Source organism: Trichechus manatus, unplaced genomic scaffold (assembly GCF_000243295.1).
Source record: "Trichechus manatus latirostris isolate Lorelei unplaced genomic scaffold, TriManLat1.0 scaffold00067, whole genome shotgun sequence".
Classification (NCBI taxonomy): domain Eukaryota; kingdom Metazoa; phylum Chordata; class Mammalia; order Sirenia; family Trichechidae; genus Trichechus; species Trichechus manatus.
The window spans coordinates 1403892-1424007 of NW_004444003.1; the positions used below are offsets into that span (position 1 = coordinate 1403892).

General features: G+C 41.0%; 1 protein-coding gene across 1 annotated transcript in view; it reads left to right on the plus strand.

Moving 5' to 3' along the window:
• FAM171A1 (family with sequence similarity 171 member A1) overlaps positions 1–20116 on the plus strand; it is an 83510-nt gene that overhangs the window by 36173 nt on the left and 27221 nt on the right. The window contains exons 3-4 of the mRNA XM_004379664.3: positions 5938–6096; positions 10818–10994. Of these exons, the coding sequence (XP_004379721.1) occupies positions 5938–6096; positions 10818–10994 (336 nt within the window). The remainder of the gene's footprint in view (positions 1–5937; positions 6097–10817; positions 10995–20116) is intronic.

Here is a 20116-nt window from a genome sequence, read left to right on the forward strand (position 1 = left end):
CATAAAATCTAACACCTCTACAGCAAAAAGACAAATAATCCAATTAAAAAATGGGCAAAGGAAATGAACAGACACTTCACCAAAGAAGACATTCAAGCAGCCAACAGACACATGAGTAAATGCTCGCAATCACTAGCCCTTAGAGAAATACAAGTTAAAAGCACAATAAGATACCATCTCACCTGGGCATTACTAGCACGAATCAAAAACACTGGAAATAACAAATGTTGGAGAGGCTGTGGGGACACTGGAACTCTAATGCACTGCTGGTGGGAATGCATAATGATACAACCATTTTGGAAAATGATATGGCACTTCCTTAGAAAACTAGAAATAGAAATACCATATGATCCAGCAATCCCACTCCTGGGGATATATCCTAAAGAAGTAAGAGCCATCACACGAATAGATGTATGCACACCAATGTTCATTGCAGCATTGTTCACAATAGCAAAAAGATGGAAACAACCTAGGTGTCCATTAACAGATGAATGGATAAACAAACTATGGTACATACACACAATGGAGTATTATGCAACGATAAAGAACAGTGATGAATCTGTGAAGCATCTCATAACATGGATGAAACTGGAGGGCATTATGCTGAGTGAAATAAGTCAGTCACAATAGGACAAATATTGTCTGAGACCTCTACTGTAAAAACTCATGAAAAAGTTTACACACAAAAAGAAACACTCTTTGTTGGTTACGAGGGATGCTAGGGGTCGGGTGGGGGGGAATACTAAATAGACAATAGATAAGTGGTAACTTTGGTGAAGGGTAAGGACAGTACACAATACTGGGGAAGCCAGCACAACTTGACCAAGGCAAAGTCATGGACGCGCCTTAGACACATCCAAACTCCCTGAGGGACTGAATTGCTGGGCGGAGGAGTGTGGGGACCATGGTCTCAGGGAACAGCGAGCTCAGTTAACATAACACAGTTTATAAAGATAATGTTCTACGTTCTACCTTGGTGAGTAGCGTCTGGGGTCTTAAAAAGCCTGTGAGCAGCCATCTAAGATACTCCACTGGTCTCATCCCTTTGGAAGCAAGGGAGAATGAAGAAAACATGATACAAGGGAAAGATTAGTCCAGAGGACTAGTGGACCACAGCTACCACGGCCTCCACCAGACTGAGTCCAGTACAACTAGATGGTGCCCAGCTACCACTACTGAATGCTCTGACTGGGATCACAACAGAGGGTTCTGGAGAGAACTGGAGAAAACTGTAGAACAAAATTCTAACTGACAAAAAAAGACCAGACTTACTGGCATGACAGAGATGGGAGAAACCCCAAAAGTATGGCCCCCAGACACCCTTTTAGCTCAGTGGTGAAGTCACTCGTGAAGTTCACCATTCAGCCGAGGATTGGACAGCCTCATAAAACAAAACGGGACTAATGAGGCACAGCAGTCCAGGGACAAGGACTAGAAGGCAGGAGGGGACAGGAAAGCTGGCAATAGGGAACCCACAGTTGAGAAGGGACAGTGTTGACATGTCGTGGGGTTGTTAACCATTGTCATAAAACAATGTGTGTACTAACTGTTTAATGAGAAACTATCTGTTCTGTAAACCTTCATCTAAACTATAATTAAAAAAAATTAGCCCCTGGAAAAAAAAATAAAGATGGTGACCTAGAATCAGACCTGGATGTTGGGGAGAATGGGACACCATCTATAGGAATCATGAGATATTACTAAGTGGGAGAGACAGTAGATAATGATTTTGGAGTGTCAGATGGGCATCCAGGTAGCGATGTGTAGAAGGCAGAGGAAAATGTAGGCATGGAGTTTGGAAGAGCATTCAGAGCTGAAGAGGAAGGTGACAGATGAGGTTGTGGCAGTGGTCGGGATCAAGAAAGAGAGTACAGATACAGCAGAGGCAATTGATGGCAGCCCTTTAGGAACTGTTTCATTCGGAGGCTGGAGGAGGGAAATGAACACCTCCAAAAGGAAAAATCATACAGTCTCTGCAGAGAATCAGAGCGGGACCGTGAATGCCAAGAAGGAAAGGGTTCGTGAGCAGGGGTGGTGAACAGTGTTGACCATTGTGAAGAGGTCAACGAGAATGAAGACTGAGAAATGGTCATGGGGTTTGCAGATTATACAGTCAGTTGACATTTCAAAAGGCAATGTGTGTTGTGGGTAGACGCCAGATTCACAACGGTTTGGGTAGAAGAAGAAAAGGCATTTGCTTATGGGGATAACAGAGTTAAAGTGATGTTTCATTGTTATTTTTCTAGATGGAGAAAAAATCAGTGTATTTGTTGGCTAGGGAGGAAAAGCCTGTAAAGAAAGAGGTTGTTGATAAAGGCAAGAAGAGTTGGTTGAGCCAAGTCTTGAAATATAAACAAACAAAATTTAGGATAGAGTCTTGGGTTGACCTTGGAAGAAAGTAGGGCCTTTTTTCTCCTAAGAGACTGAAGTGCCAAAGAGAAGAGGGAAGAAGCAAGTTTTGAAGTGCAGAGAGAGGAAGTGGTGGCCGTAGTAATTTCAGTAAAGTAGAGGCTGAGCATTTTGGGGATGGGGATGCAGCCCTAAGTTTGAGAGCAGAAGTTGAAACAGCTGCTATGGGGAATGTGAGAGGGGGGCCTCCAGAAACCCTGAGAGGCTTGTCCACTTTTGGTCTTTCCATCCCCACCCAATCATATCCCCTTCTGAAGTGTGTGATATTTAGTAGTCTTAATACTTGAAGATAGGTTTAGGAACATAACTGCTTCTCCCGACTCCCCCACCCCACAATGCTCTGTGCATAGATTTTATTCACACTGTGGCTTAGAATAGCTTATACCCTTAAATTCTTGAGATGTTTCTTTTCTTTTTTAATTTGTTAGAAATACATATGTAAAATTTTTACTGCTTCAACAATTTTTTGCGTACACAAGTCAGTGACATTGATTATGTTCCACATATTGTACAGCCATCACCACTATCGTTTTTCATAGTCTACCATCATTAACAGAAACCCAGTGCCCCCTAATCAGTGACTGTCCTTTCCCCCCTCCCTCCCATCATTGGTAACCACTAATAAGCTTGGTATCTATATATTTGCCTACTTCATACTTCAGATGTTTCTGTGATCATTTCACCAAGCATTGGTTTTGCCTGTCCTCCGTGGTGGGAAGCATGTGTGCTTGGTCAGCAGACAGGTGTCTGTGTAGTGCCAGTCACAGTGCGCATTAAATCAGCTATACCAACCACATCCCTTTCTAGTAAACCTGTCCCAGCCATAGCCCCTGCGTGCCTGATCCCTTAGCCACAACAGATAGACCCCAGAGGTCTGACCAGTGATCAAATTGAGGTACAGCAGGGTGAGGAGGTAGAGAGCGGAGGAGGTAAGCATCTCCCACCAAAATGTAAGATATGCTAGAGAATGAGACAAGGCACTAAAGGGAGAGACTTGGGGATCAGGCAACTCAGTGGTCCCTAAGAGATGGGAGGAGCAGCCTTAGCTCATGGCTCTGGCTCCTGGGCCAGTCAACTGGTAGGCCTAGCTGAGCTGCTTATCCTTCAGTATGATTCCCCCATCATCTTTCAACAACCTTCTTTTTCCTTGGTGTAGTTCGAGTAAGTTTTGGTTCCTTTCCCAAAATGGAGCCTTTCCCAAAGGAGCCTTGACAAAGATAGCAACCTTCCCATCTCACCTGTAAGGGCTCAGGTGTTCCAACCTCTTCCGGGATACAAAGAATTGTACCATCCTGGATTCTCCTTTCTGCCTTGACCCTCATGAGGACAAGCTACCTCTTTGCCCTGTGGCATCTTAGACATGCCATTGTTTTTTCCTGTGAGCAGACTTCTTGGCTTCTCTTGGCTTCTGCTTTCTCCACTGTGTGGAACACAGGCCCTGCCCAGGGGCATACAACTGAGTAACATCAGGCACATTGTTTAGACTGGAAAACAGTGGGGAACACAGTCTCAGAAAGTTCACCACCACTAGGGGGAAAATGAATAGAAGCAATGACTGTTGTTATGTAGTTGCAGGTGAGGAGATGAAGAAGGAAAGGTTGACTTTGACTTTCAAGCTCAGAAGGCAGTATGGAAAAGGAGAACAAAGTCAGCAAGCAGCATGCAGAGCCAAGTGAAGAAGGGAATTGGGGGGAGCAAACTGCTCCTATCAGGGCGTAGAGCATTCTCATGGTGAGCCTGAGGAGTTTGAACTCTCTGCAGACTGAGGAGATGACAGAAGATATCAGACATTCTGTAAAATCAAAGGAAAAGAAGACAGCTAAGAGAAAGATAAAAGATGTATATGGATGGACCTAAGTCCTCTGTTGGTAGTAAGTCTTTTGGGCTTCTGTGACCTCACTTGTAGGAAAAGAGAATTGGACTAGTTGGTCCCCCAACTTCCTCTGGGTTCTAAATCTCACTTATTCTACAACACTTCTAGATAGGCTTACCAGTTACAGTCAAGTCACTTTTGACTCATGGTGACCCCATGTGTGCAGAACAGAGCTGCACTCCAAGAGTTTTCAAGGCTGTGATCTTTCGGAAGCCGATCACCCGGCCTTTCTTCTGACGCGCTTCTGGGTAGGTTTGAACTAACAACTGTTAGATTAGTAGTCTAGTGCTTAACCGTTTGTGCCACCCAGGGACTCCACTAGATAGGCTTACCCATTATACCCATTGCCGTCAAGTCAATTCCGACTCATAGCGACCCTATAGGACAGAGTAGAACTGTCCTGTAGGGTTTCCAAGGCTGTAATCTTTATGGAAGCAGACTGCCATATCTTACTGCCGCAGAGTGGCTAATAGGTTTGAGCCACCAATCTTTTGCTTAGCAGCTGAGCGCTTAACCACTGCTCCATTAGTTCCCCCTTAAAATTCTCTGATCCAGAGTTCAGAGGGCCCTGGAGTAGTATAAAGACGACTAACTCTGGGCAGGATAGTTGCACTAAGATGGCTGTGGGTTGGGGATAAGGAGCCCCCAGCCAAGCACAGGGGAAGTGGGGTCAACTACAAACCTGGGACAGGTTGCACAATGGCCAAAATGCCAGGTCAGACCATCGCTTTTGAGGAATCACCGTATTTTAATCTAGAAAAATTATATAACTCTCATTTCTGTTGATCTTTGCCTTAGTGGTGCTTTACTGGGTTTGTGCAAGATCACTTAGTACCTTTACATCTCGTGACTGTCACCACGGCATCAGGTAAAAACAGGTTCAGGTTTTACACTCCAAACAACATCTGGAACAAAGTTAAACTGCTGATAGTATGACAACGTAGTTGGGGCCTGTTGGCTGAACCCGTCCTTCTGTGCAAGGGAATTGAGTTTGGTGAAGGATGCTCAGTTTCAGAAGTCTCATCATAAAATCTGCATCATAATCTGTCATGAGTAGGATACACCCACCAGAAGAGATTGGAGGCCGCATGGCAGCTTCCGCAGAAAGAGTGGGGTTAATTACTGTTGGGTTCTTGTTTGCAAATCTTCAAGGCTGAGCATCTAATTTCCTTATTCTGTTTCAGTTTGGTCTGTGGAGTTAAACTAGATTTTACCAGGAAGATGAAGGATGTGTTTGTAACAGTATCAAAGGGTGTCTCTTGCAGCAATTGTTTGTGTAAAGAGATTGATTGTCATCTACCTGTTTCATCTACATGGATTTTCTTTTCCAGAATGTTACCCTTCTCCATAGGCAAATACTGTGCAGTGAAAAGACTGCTCACAAATAGAACTCGGAAAGCTTTTTGTTAAAAAATGAAACAGCATCCTGTGTAAAAACAAATCTGACAATGGGCTATTATTTATATCCACATAATAGCATGTTGTCACATCTTTGCATCTGGGCATGAATGGGGGGATGGGGAGGAGGTGTGGGAAGGAGTGGAGGTGGGGGAGGGGTGCTTGGAGACCTTCGAGAGGCACTTCCTTCCTGGTTTCCATTTTCTAAAAACAGAAACTGCTCCCTCAGGAGGTAACTCAGAGGTTAATTTCTGCAGGTGCCCGGCCACAGCCTCGCGTTCATTTCCAGAGAAGAGCTCTGAGGTTGCCGGAGAACACCAGCTACAGTGACCTGACTGCCTTTCTCACGGCTGCCAGCTCCCCCTCAGAAGTGGACAGTTTTCCTTATTTGCGAGGATTAGATGGAAATGGAACAGGTAATTTGAGACTCTTCTTTCGAACTGGGGCTTCTGTGTTTTAATCTTTATATGTGGCTGGAATGTTAGTACTAAACGGGAAAACCGGACAGAAGTTACACAAGGGGAACTCTTTACAAGTTTAAGTTCAAGGAAACCGTGGTACCTTATAGCAGAGCACTTAAGGAGTTTGTCTGTAGCACTGTAGTGGTTGAACTGTAGTGAATTTGTCACCTTGAGACTTTCTGCTGTTACCAAATGCCTTGGAAGAGGTTTACCCATGATTTGGAAGAGCATCTTATCTGAGCTCTCCTTTGTTGGACTAAATATATTCAATTCAGAGAAATTCTTATCATTGAAATTGTATTTTTAAAAATAGTATAAGATCAAAGTTATGGATTTCCTGCCCTCTGTCCTCTGCCACGTCCCACTTCCCCGTCCCACTTCCCCGACCTTGTGGTAGGGGGAGCAGCAGCTGCAGGCGCACAGATGCACAGCCCCACCCACCCCGGGTCACAGCAGGGAGGGGAGCTGGGAGATGGGTAGGCTAGTGATCCCAGCATTTAGAGTGGTGAGCTTCTGCTCTTGACAGTCTGTGTCCCTCCATCTTCTCTCACATCTCTCCTTTCTCCTTGCTTTCTCTTTCTCTGCCTTAACTTGGAAGAGTGGTCAGGCTTTGTGTGTTGATTTTTAATTCCCTTCTGACATATCTGTAAGGCAGCTTAGTCATTAAAAGCCATTAGCCAAAATATGTGTAATAATGCCTTATCAGAAGAAGACTGTGAATCTCCATTCATATCCAACAATGTAGTTCACAGGGCACTTGGAACTTAAACCCGTTACCATTGAGTCAGTTCTGATTCATAACGACCCTATAGGACAGAGTAAAACTGCCCGATGGGGTTTCCAAGGCTGTAATCTTTATGGAAGCAGACTATCATATCTTTCTCCCTTGGATCAGCTGGTGGGTTCAAACAGCCGACCTTTTGGTTGGCAGCTGAGCGCTTAACCACTGCACCACCAGGGCTCCTTCTTGGAACTTAAAGGGTCTCCAATCCTTCTGGTAAATGGGGAGTGCCCAGGATTCTGGAGCCCTGAGATGTTTTCATGTCTCCCCTTTTCCTTTTCCCATACTTCAGACTAGTCACGACATAAAATTGAAAATCAGGGGCCATTCTGGGTTAAATCTTCCTGGGTAAATAAGTTATTGCATTTCCCAGGTATGCTTTTATTTAACTTCACTTAATTTTCTAATGCTTTACATGAGCTGATTATTCTGAAAAAGTTTTCTGTCCTGTAACATCTGATCCACTTTGTAGAATGTTAATAAATTTCTGGTTAGGGATTAAGGTGACCTGTTGATTTGTTATTTACTTCTCTTTCCTCTCTGGTCCCTGTTTTCAGAAATGTTTCTTCTTCCTTTAAGTTTTATATGTTGAGGATGCAATATGTAAGCAATTCGCCACCGTACAGATGCATAGGAGTCATCTTAAGTAAGCATTATTGAAAAAAAATGTTGAATTTTACTTTGAAAATGCAGGCCTGAGAGAAGAATTGTTATCTGGGAGCATGATGAAGTACAATCTGAGACCATCATAAAACCTCCATCTAGTCTTCCCAGTGAAATGGTACAGAGTCATAAAACCCTGTACTTGAAGGGTCTGCCTCATTCCTTGGAGCTCATTAATGTTTCTGTGCCCCACTTCCAATAGCTGTTGAATAAATTATGAAATTGGAGAAGACTAGAGGAAAAAGAACACAAAGACACAGGACTATTGATTTTAGAAGCGTTCCTTATATTTTAGAATCACTCTGGTATTTCAGAGGGAAGAGAGGAGGTCTTTTGAAGGTTACCTTAAACTATTTTTCCTCTCCAGCAACTGGTAAATTGACCTAGAAACCGTCAGCCCTTCTTTGAGTCCTGCAGGAAAGGCCTTCACCGTGGCATGGACACACACACACAGACACACAGACACACAGACACACACAGACACACACACAGACACACAGACACACACAGACACACAGACACACACAGACACACAGACAGACACACAGACACACAGACACAGACACACACATAGACACAGACACACACAGACACACACAGACACACACAGACACACAGACACACACACACACACACACACAGGCTTCGGCTCATGTGCTTCTGTTTAATGTACTGCCCCTAGTAGCTAATCAGCTAAGTACTACTCTCCAGTTTCACATTTTTTACAGCTTCTCTTTTATACAATTATTTGCATCCTGTTTTATAAAAGGCATCAAAGAGATTTCAGTGTAGAGTGAGAGCCTGGACAAAACATGTCTTTGCAAGATGACTGGTCATAACTGGAGTTTAACAAAGGTGAACGGAGACAACAAAGGCAATTGGAAAGTTCTCCAAAGGGTGGTTTTCTTGGAGTTTCACAAGAGGAGTTGTACCTGGTTTAGAGGATAGGTTCCAGAGTTATAGATACAGACATATAGATACGTGGAGATTTCAGCCACTTCCTGCCCCGTAGCTTCCTGCTGTCATATTAGGTGCCCCTGCCACACACTCAGGCCAAAGACCCTGCGCCTTCCTAACATCTCACTCTCCACTCTGGTTGCTAAGAAAGCACAGAACTAGTCTATGACGTTCCCAAGGGGTTTTAAAGAAACTAGAGGGTCAGTGAAAAAAAAGGAAGACCCTCGACGAGATAGGTTGACACAGTGTCTGCAACAATGGGCTCAAACATAGCAATGATTATGAAGACAGCCCAGGACCGGGTAGTGTTTCGTTCTGTTGTACATAGGATGCTGTGAGTCGGAACCAGTTCGATGGCACCTAGCAACAGGTAACTTCAGGAAGATAGGAGTCAATAAAATGACAAATGTGTGAAATTTTCCTGAAGTCCAGAAAAGTTGATATTAGAATACAAAGCTAAACAGCTTTCTGATATAGGTTCTCTGTACCCTAAAATGAAATGGCCAGACTAAAAGATTTCTAAACTTGAATCTATGATTCCAAGTTGGACCTTTTGCTGGAATCTCCATTCCCATGCCTTTCTCTTCATTGAAAAACAGAGATTGGTATAAATGTAAAAGGTAGTGCTGTCATTAGCCATATGGAAATTACTCTGTGAAGGGTGTAGCTATACTCATTGTTAAAATTCTAAAATTTACTAGGTTTGCTTTAAATGTTTAAATTCAGTCCTAATTGGAGATTTGCATTAGCCCAGGTGGGTAGGTAAGTAGCCGAATATGAAATCTTACAGATTGTGTTCTGGTGTAGCTTAAAAACTTCTTATCACTGTTTTCTTCATTGTGTTCAAAGAAAGATTTAAAATTATGACAGATTACATTTGTGTGATTTTATATTTCACTGGAGAGTGAAATCTAAAATGGATTGCTTAAGTGTATAAATATCATTCTCATAAGCATTCCCTAATTTATCTGTAGACAGTCATTAAAGCGTTGGCTTGGATAAAAGCCTTCTAATGGAGAATAACTGGTATATTAAATTCCTTTTAAACAGATCAAAATAACAGTGGCAACTAAAATAACTCATAAATATTTCAAGTCCAGTTTTTCAATAGCATTTTTTTTTTTGCAGAAGTAAGTTGGTATTTTGAAGCAGTCCTTGAAGAAATTTCCAATTTAAAAAAAAAAAAAAAAAGCAGTCTTGAATTTAAAATATCTGATCTCATTATAGTGACCTGCCAAGTAATTAACATGTGCATGGGGCTCACTTTATGTGGAAGTTATTTTCAGGGATTTCCACATACACTTTCCTCTCACATTATAGACAAGTTCTTTCCTTTTGAGTCCCTTTTTGAAAGCAAAGCATAGTAAATAGAATCAGCAAACCTGAGCTAGAATCCCACTTCTGCCACTAGCTAATGTGTATCCTTAGGCCAGCTACCTTTAGTTACCTTCTCTGGGCCTCAGTTTCTTTATGTATAAAATGGGGACTTTACCTACTGTCTTAGTTATCTAGTGTTGCTATAACAGAAATGCCACAAGTGGATGGCTTTAACAAACAGAAATTTATTCTCTCACGGTTTAGGAGGCTAGAAGTCCGAATTCAGGTTGCTGCCTCTAGGGGAAGGCTTTCTCTCTCTGTTGGCTCTAGGGGAAGGTACTTGTCTCCTTTCAGCATCTGTGGGCCCTGTGTTCCTTGGAGATCTCCTTGTGGCTTGGCATCAATCTTTCCCTGGTCTAGAAGGTTCTCAGTGCTGGAACCTCAGATCCAAAGGATGCACTTTGCTCCCAGCTCTTCATTCTTGGTGGTAGTGAGGTCCATCTATGCTCTGCTTGCTTCTCTGTCTGTTTATCTCTTATAAGATAGAAGGTGTGATTCAAGCAAAGATGTGACTTGAGTAAGGGTGTGACTTGAGCCACACCCTCTTGTAAGGCTGTGACTCAAGATACACCCCACACTGATCCTGCCTCATTAACATATTACCATATAGAGGTTAGGATTTACAACACACCACAAAATGGAGGATAATTACATCAGGTCACAAAAATGGAAGATAAGCACACAATACTGGGAATCACGGCCTAGCCAAGTTGACACATATTTTGGGGGGACACAATTCAATCCATGATACCTACCTTATAAGGTTGTGGTGAGGATTATATATGCAAAGTGCATATAGGAGGTACCCAGTAAATGGTAGCTATTATTTTTTGCAAACGGTTCCCAGCCCCTGTAGGTTCTCTGTATGCATATGATAGAGGATGCCTCTTACTTCCAGGAAACAGCACGAGGTATGACCTGACCCCGGTCACAGCTGTCAGTGTCCACTTGCTCAGCAGTGATGGGACGCCGGTGCTGGTAGATGGGCCCATCTATGTCACCGTGCCGCTGGCCACACAGAGCAGTCTGAGGCACAATGCCTACGTCGCAGCATGGCGGTTTGACCAGAGACTGGGTAAGCTAGCGTTTTGTGCCAATCTATTAACAGATGGCTTCCTACTGATTGATTTTCCTTTAAGAAGCCTATGGAAATCTCCTTTACTTGAAGTTACTAAATGCTGCTGGTCACAGTGTGTTGAATGGTTTCTGTGGGTGAAGCTTACTCCTCTGTGCTGTTCAGGCATTCAGGCACTCTCTTTAGAGTTTGTTATTTTGCACATTTAACATAATTTACTTGAGAAGAACATGTCAAGAGTATTAGGGACTCAAGTTAGCTCTTGTAATCTTCATCCTTTCATTCTTTAGAAGGTCATGCAATCCCTATTGGTCATATGGTTTTCTTCTTCTGTTTTTTGTAAAAGGAAAAACATTTCCCAATATCCTACAAAAACTGAGAATAAAAATAACCCACCACCTAAAGATAACCACTGATAGTATTTCGACTTGTATCCTTCCAGACATTTCTCTGTACACAGATGTATTAGTTATCTATTGCTACAGAACAAACTACCCTAAAACTTAGCAGCTTAAAACAATAACCATTTACCATCTCACAGTTTCTGAGGGTCAGGAATCCAGACACGGCTTAGCGGATGGTTCTGGCTCTGGTCTCTGACAAGGTTGCAGTCAACCTGTCATCTCAAGGTTCAACTGACTGCGTTTCCAAACTGGTTGTTGGCAGGCCTCACTCAGCTCCTCGCTGGCTGTTGGCCAGAGGCTTCTGTTGCTTACCACATTGGCCTCTCTGTAGGCTGCTCACAAGATGGCAGCTTGCGTCCCCAGAGGGGAGTGATCTTAGAAAAAGAAAGCACAAATGCTCAAAGTGGAAACCACAGTCTTTTATAACCCAGTTGGAAGTGGCAGACCATCACTTCTGCTGTATGCTGTTGGCTACACAGACCAGTCCTGGTAGAGTGGGAGTGGACTGTACAAGGGTGTGAACAGTAGGAGGGTAGGGATCACTGGAGGCCACGTTAGAGGCTGCCCATGAAAACATACACATTTGACTGAAATGGGATTATACGTATTTACATGAACATCTATCCATATCATTAATTATTACCCTGAAGTATCAGTTTCAGTGAGACGAGTGCATAGTATTCTGTTACTGTATCATAATTTGGATGATCAATCCTCTGCACTTAGAAGAAAATTTTATTGTTCTAACCAATGCTGTGATGAATATTTTGTAGATAAATCTTTGTGCACATGCATGATTATTTCCTTAGGATAAGATTTTGAAAGTGGAATTACTGCATTAAAAAATATGCAAAAATTTAAAGCTTTTAAAACGTTATCTCCAGATTGCTCTCCAGAAAGTTTTACTAGCTTACATTAATAATAACAAGATGGGAGTGCATGTCTGTGCTTGGGATTTTTATAGTACATTGTTTCCTAGACTCCTTTGGTTTTCAGTCCCATGAAAGTTAAACTTCAAAATACCAGTCTTCAAATAACCCAATCAGAACTTAAAACTGTTGGGCCATGCATAAAGATTAGCTGATTCTCTGTATCCTCTCAGGAAATATCATATTTTTACACAAATAATGCACTTTCTATATTTGTTTGCTAACCAAGCCCTCCTCCTTCTCCCCTCCCCGCCCCAGGTATTTTTGTAAGCACGCTATGCTAATTTTTTTACAGCAGCATGTGAAAAAAATTGATACAGTGCACTTACGAAAATACCAGGGGAGGGGAGAGCATGGTTGGAAAACAGATTAGACCATGTTATTTGTGTAAAAATATGTAACCCCATTGAGCCTTTCTCCATTGAGAACCTTCATTGTGTAGTTGATCTATGTCCATTTAAATGGTCCTTTTAATTTAGCATCTACTGTGAAAAATTTAGCTGCCAGATTCCTGACTTTAATAAGTAGTATGTGTGCAGAAAAAAGCCAATATTTGGATAGTCACTTGAAAATAATCAAATCAGTTAAAATGTATTTACTGAAACTTTATCTTTAAGATTGGATAGAATCATATGTTCTTTAACTTAAACTAAACATAATACCAAAAACCAAACCCATTGCCATTGAGTCGATTCCGACTCATAACGATAATAGAAGCCTACATATTTCATAAGGCTTTTTTTTTTTTTTAACTATTCTTATATTTAATCAATAATGTCATTGTCTAAGCAGAAATTAAAATACTTTAGTTAAATATAAAGTTCCAAAGGTAGTATCATCAGATCAGGGGAAAAAAAAAAAAGGAAGGCATCTTAAGTATACAACACTATTTACAAATTAGCTGCTATTTATGATTATTTCAAATATGACAATTACTTTCACAGTTTAAATTCTCCACTTTTGAGGTAAATTAACTCCAATTCCAAACTGTTTAATGGCCAGAAATAGCAATTTGTAAATCCCTTTAAGAGTTTTTCATCTAAATCAGGGTTGGCAAACTATGGCCAGCAAGCTAAGAATGATTTTTACATTTTTAAATGGTGATGAATGATATTTTGTGACACATGAAAATTATATGAAATTCCAGTTTAAGTGTCCTTAAAGAAAGTTTTATCGGAATACAGCACACGCATTTTTTTCTGTATTGTTTATGGCTACTTTTGCACTACAACGGCAGAGTTGAGTAGTTGTGACAGAGACCATATGTCCCCGCAAACGAAAATATGTGCTGTCTGGCCTTTTACAGAAAATGTTTGTGACTCCTGATCTAGATGCTTCCAAAGGGGAAGCCCAAGGAGCATCTATTTGAAATGACCACCCAGGATCACTTAGAATAGGCTTCACTGTGTTTAACACTTTGTTTTGCTTTGATCAGTGTGAAAGGTATAGCTTTTCCACAAATATACGTGATACTGCCCTTGCACTAGACTGGATGCCTGGCTGTACAATTCCTGTGTGATCCTGGGCACATCACTTAATTTCCCTGAGCCTCATCTTCCTCATCTGTAAAAATACCAATTCCAACTCTGTCAATCTCTCAGAGTTATTATGAGAATCAAAATTAGAGAATGCTTGCAATAGTTGTTATGAAGACTAACCATTTGCCATTGAGTCAATTCTGACTCATGGTGACTCCATGAGTAGAACTGTGCTCCATTGGGTTTTCAATGGCTGGTTTTTTCAGAAGCAGATCACCAGGTCTTTCTTCCGATACATCCTTCCCTAATATTTCCAGCTAGACTCACTAATATCAAGAGACTCAGTGAGCTCTGTGTTGATTTACTGTAGCACTTCACCAAAGTATGAGCTTGTGTTCGTGTTTAGCATGAGTCAAAACCAAAGATAGCAATTTGAAGGTCGCGTTTGTATTTTCTGTAAAACCACAGTCCAAGTTATTTTTCATTATGGAGTTTTGTGCTCTCTGTATAGAGATCCTTGTGTTATGTTCCTTTTAGAATATGGTAGTGGGGGAAAAGTTGGCTTTTGAAGAACTTGAAAGTTTCGTTATATCAGAAATGGACACTTAGGTCATCCCCTTTCCCCTACAGACTGTTGATTCTAGGCAACTAAGAAGAGCTACATTTAAATGAAGTCACAGTTAACTATATTCATCTAGAGCTGGTCTGTCCAATACAGTAGCCACTAGCCATATGGGCTGTTGAGTGAGCACTTGAAATGTGGCTGGTCCAAATTGTAACGTGCTGTGGAATATAAAATTCACACTAGATTTCCAAGACTTGGTATGAAAAAAATAATGTAAGATAAATCTCATATTTTTTTATTGATTACATGTTGAGATGATAATCCTTTGGATATTAGATTAAATAAAATGTTATTAAAATTCATTTCATCTGGTTTTTTAAAAGTACCTACTAGAAAATTTAAAGTTACATTAGTGACTCACATTATATTTCTTTTGGGCATTTCCATATTTCAACCTACATGTTCATTGGAGGGTAATCTAATAAATTAACATTATCTTAGAACATAAAATTGCATTTTTGTTTAGTATGCTACAACAGTGTGATTTGGCTAATTGCTGTACGTGCCCTCAATAAAAATGATTATTTTTAAGAAACATAGTTGGTAAAATTGCTTCTATCCTCCTTTCTTAATGGTTGTTTTATTTTCTGTTTTGCTTTTAACATCTTCATAGTCTTTGTATTTGTTGTTACACTCCACCTCTAATCCTTTTATTGCAGACAAATAATAAATGTTCATTCTGCATAAAATCAAGAGTGAACCAAAGGCTGAGGTTGTTGTAGATACCAGAAATGAGTATAATAAAGACGGGCAAGCTGACAAACTTCCTGTCAGCCAGGAAGGAGGCCCACTTTTCCCAGAGAATGAAGCTCTATTAAGCAGACTTGGGTAACCCAGGTCAAATTGATTCATACCAGGATCTAACTGATGTTGGGAGTGTAAAGCAAGAGCGTCTGCCTTAGAGTCCAGGGACACGGGCCAGAAGGCAGAAGGGGACTGGAAAGCTGGTGATAGGGAACCCAAGGTTGCGTAAGGATAGTGTTGATGTGTTGTGAGGTTGTTAACCATTGTCATAGGGCAACGTGTACTTACGGTTAAATGAGAAACTATTTTGTTCTGTAAGCCTTCATCTAAAGTGAGAATAGCAGCACAATTGGAAGAGCGTAGTCAATGTCATTGAACTGTGCATGTAGAAATTTTTGAAATGGTGTATCTTTGGCTATGTATATTTTCACAAAAAAAAAAGGTTGAGAAGTTAGAGGGTTGACATGTTGTGGGGTTGTTAACCAATGTCATAAAACAGTATGTGTACTGCTGTTTCATGAGAAACTATTTGTTCTGTAAGCCTTCACCTGAAGTACAATAAAAAAAAAATATTTGAAACAGAAAAAAAAAAAAGAAAGAGTGTCTGCCTTAGTACTGCGTTCATGCTTTTATCACTCTAATATTAGAATACAAGGATATTCTATACTCTACATCTACAGACCAGGGTACCTGATAAAACTTATTCTGAGGAATTGGCTCACCTGACTGCAGAGGCTGGCAAGTGTGAAATCTATAGGAGAGGCCTGCAGGCTGGAAACTCAGGCAGGTGCTGATGTTGCAATCTTAAGTAAGAAATCTATAGGACATGAGACAGTCTGGAACATGGCCGGGGTTGGCATTGTAGTCTTGAGTCTGAAATCTGTAGGGCATGGAACTCAGCAGAAGTTGGCACTGCAGTCTTGAGGCAGAATTTCTTCTTCTCCAGGAAACCTCAGTTTTTGCCCTTAAGGCCTTCTAACTGATTGCATGAGGCCCACCCACATTATCATGGATAATCTCTTTTACTTAAAGTAAATGTTTAAAAACTGTAAAACACTGCTCCAAGAAACTAAAAGAGACCTTCTTAAGTAGAAACATTCCATGCTCATAGATTGGAAGACTTAACATTATGAAAATGTCAGTATTACCCAAAGTGATCTATAGATATGATGCAATCCTGATCCAAATTCCAACAACATTCTTTACTGAAATGGAAAAACATATCACCAACTTTATACAGAAAGGAAAGAGGCCCCAAATAGCCAAAGTAATATTGAAGAAGAAAAACAAAGTTTGAGGCCCTGACCTCAAAACATATTATACAGCCACAGTGATCAAACAGCCTGATACTGGTTCAATGACAGACACAGAGATCAATGGAATAGAGTTGAGAAACCAGAAGTAAATCCATCCATCTATAGGCAGGGGATATTCAACAAGTGGTAAAGTTTATTCAGTGGGGGAAGAAACAGCCTCTTTAATAAATGGTGCTGACAAAACTGGATATCCATTTGCAGAAAAATGAAACAGGACTTATACCTAACACCATACACAAAAACTAACTCAAAATGGATCAAAGACCTAAATGTTAAAGCTAAAACTGTAAAGTTTCTGGAAGATAATATAGGGACAAAACTATGGAACCTATTTATTTTGAGTAATAGATTACCAAACACAACTACAAATGCACAAGCAACAGAAGACCTCCTAAAAATTAAATACTCTCATCAAAAAACGTTATCAAAAGAGTAAAAACAAAACTTACAGATTGGGAAAAAAAATCTTTGGAAATGACATATCTGATAAGGATCTGAACTCTAAAATATTTAGAAAACTTCAATAACTCAACAACAGAAAAACAATCCAATTTAAAAACAGGCAAAGGACATGAACAGACACTTTACCAAAGAAGACATTCAGGTGGCCAACAAACACATGAAAAAGTGCCCATGATCTCTAGGCATCAGAGAGATGCAAATCAAAACTGCAGTGAGCGGACTTCCGGGCAACATGGCGCTATAGTCAGAAGCACCACGCCATCCCTCTGCAGCAAAGATCAGAAGAACTAAGTCAAACAGAGTCACACATCAATCCTGAAACCCTAAGCATCAAATGAAGAGAGAAGGAATTCAGCCAAGCACTGAATGGAATAAGAAACTGACCAAGAACGGAGAGCGAGGAGAGATACATGCAGAGGTCCCCTATCAGCTACCGCAGCACGGATCCTCCATCTTGGACTTCTATCGGTGATCAGCGAACGGGGGTATGAGAAAGCAGCTTCACGGAGCTTCCAGCAGGAGACAGAACAACCAGTAACCAGCAATATAGGCTTTCCCACCCCCCACCCTTCTTCACCCCCACTTAGCCTCCTCCTCTGCTTTCTGCAGCCACAGTCTCTTGGCCAGGAAGCACCAGCTTCACCCCAGTGTCGCTTGGATTCCACCCGCCCACACTGGCCGGCTCCCTGAGTGCCTTTTATTGGCTGTTGGTGTTACTTTTTTCCGCTTCTTTAGATTTCTTCCTCACTTCTCACCACCTCCACCTCCTTTCTCTCAAATACCTGGCTCTGTGCACCATCTTTGCTTCTTCCTGAAAGGCTGTGAAACACTGCTGCACTGCTAAACTGCTTCCTTGCCCATGCCGCCATGCTGGTGGGACCCCTAGGGCTTTTTTGTTTGTTTGTTTGCTCTGATTTGTTCTGTTTTGATTTGTTTGTTTGTCTTCTTTTTCTTTTCTCAGCTTGGGAGCCCCTTCTAGCCAGGCAGTACCGTGCAGCTTGGAAGCTACTCCCTTTACTCTGCACAGACGCACAGGGACATCCCTGGGGGCATTTCTTTTTTCTTGTTTTTTGTTTGTTTGTTTTGTTTTGTTTGTTTCTTTGTTTTGTTTTCTTCTATCTCTTGTTTCTTTTTTGTCTTTCTTCATTTCCAGTTTCTTGATTTATTAATTTTTTTCTTTTACCCTTTTTTTTTTTCATTTTTGTTTTCCCCCATTTCTCAGTCTCTCATCTCTCCACTGCAATAGCAAGCTCCCTTAGCACTCTTTTTTGTTTGTGTGTATGTTTTTGGCCCCTGTTCCTCTCCTCTCTCTCATCTTTCCCATACCCATCTTAGCTCCACACATCACAATCTACCCCCTCCTTCCAGCCTACCTGCACCGTGCACTGAACATCACACTCCCAAGCAGCAGAGGCATGGCCTAGTGGAACCTGCCCTGCACTGTCAGCCCTGGTACATGCCACAAACAACCCATCCCAGCAACTCCCCTTCAGCCGGACCTGCCCTACTGTACCATACCTGAGTGACTCACCCTGCCCATTGGAGAAGGAGGTGAAAAGTATCGTGCCCAGATGAGCAAACAACAAAGAATGCGCAGCCTGCCTGCTCAGACATAACCAAATAAAACAAAAAAGCAGGACGAAACAAACAAATCTACAATCAGTAAACGAGGAAAATAACCACTGAATGCCCCAAAGACAACAGAAAATATCAAAACATTTAGAAAAACAGGACAGGGTGGTTCCAGTAGGTATCCAAAATAAAACACCAGATGACCTTCCAGTAGAAGAAAAGGCACTAGACCTAACTGGTAGGGAATTCAAATCTGTAATTTTCAGAATTATCCGAGAGTTGAAGCAAAAACCAGACAAAAATGAGGAAAAAACAGACAAATTCAGGAAAATACAGACAAAAAATGGAAGAATTCAAAATAATACAGGAACAAAATGCTAAAATAAATTCACAACTAGAAATCATACAAAAACAACAATCAGAAATCCAAAAGACAACAAGATTTCAGAAATGGACAGTGTCATAGAAGGGCTGAGGAGCAGGTTTGAAACGATGGAAGATAGGATCAGCGAAACTGAAGACAAACACTTGGATACAACTCTGAGGAAAAATCAGAAACAAGAATGAAGAAAAATGAAGAAACCCTGAGAATTATGTGGGATACAATCAAAAGCGAAAATCTGTGAGTGATCGGAGTTCCCGAACAGGGGGAGTAAACAGAAAAAGAGGATCATTGAAGAATTGCTGACAGAAAACTCCCCCAATATCATGAAAGATGAAAAGCTGACCATCCAAGAAGCTCAACGAACCCGATATAGGATAGACCCCAAAAGAAAATCACCAAGGCATGTCATAATCACACTCGCCCAAACCAAGGACAAAGAATCCTGAGAGCAGCTCAAGAAAAACAAAAAGTCACATACAGAGGAGAAACAATAAGACTAAGCTCAGATTATTCTGCAGAAACAGTGCAGGCAAGAAGGCAATGGGATGACATATAAAACCTTGAAAGAAAAAATTGCCTGCCAAGAATAATATATCCTGCAAAACTCTCGTTCAAATATGATGGTGAAATTAGGTCATTTCCAGATAAACAGAAATTCAGAGACTATGTAAAAACCAAACCAAACTTACAAGACTTATTAAAGGGAGTCCTTCGATCTGAGAACAAACATCAGCCCACAGGCTGAATATAGGACACGGGATTGTATTAGCCAGATACCAACCTAGGAAATGAACTCTTAAGGACTATGAAAAACCAAAAGAATTACAACAGGGAACAAAAGAGGTTAATCTGTAAATGACAAGAGCATCAGAACAATAGAAGAGGGAATAAACAGTGTAGGTATAGAAACTTCTAATGGAGAGGAAGGCAAGGTGATACCAAGTAATAATAGACTGGTTCAAATCTAGGAAGATAAGAGTAAATTTCAAGGTAACCGCAAAGAAAGTTAACAGACCTACTCATCAAAATAAAGAAGAAAAACAAAGTCTCAGTAAAAACAAAACCTACAAAAACAAAAGAAATGAAAAAAATATCCACAAACAAAAGGAACTCAGCACAGGAGAGTAACAGGAACAAAGAAAACTCCAGCACCACAAAAGAAAGCACTACAAAATGCAATCCTACTCCTAGGAATATATCCTAGAGA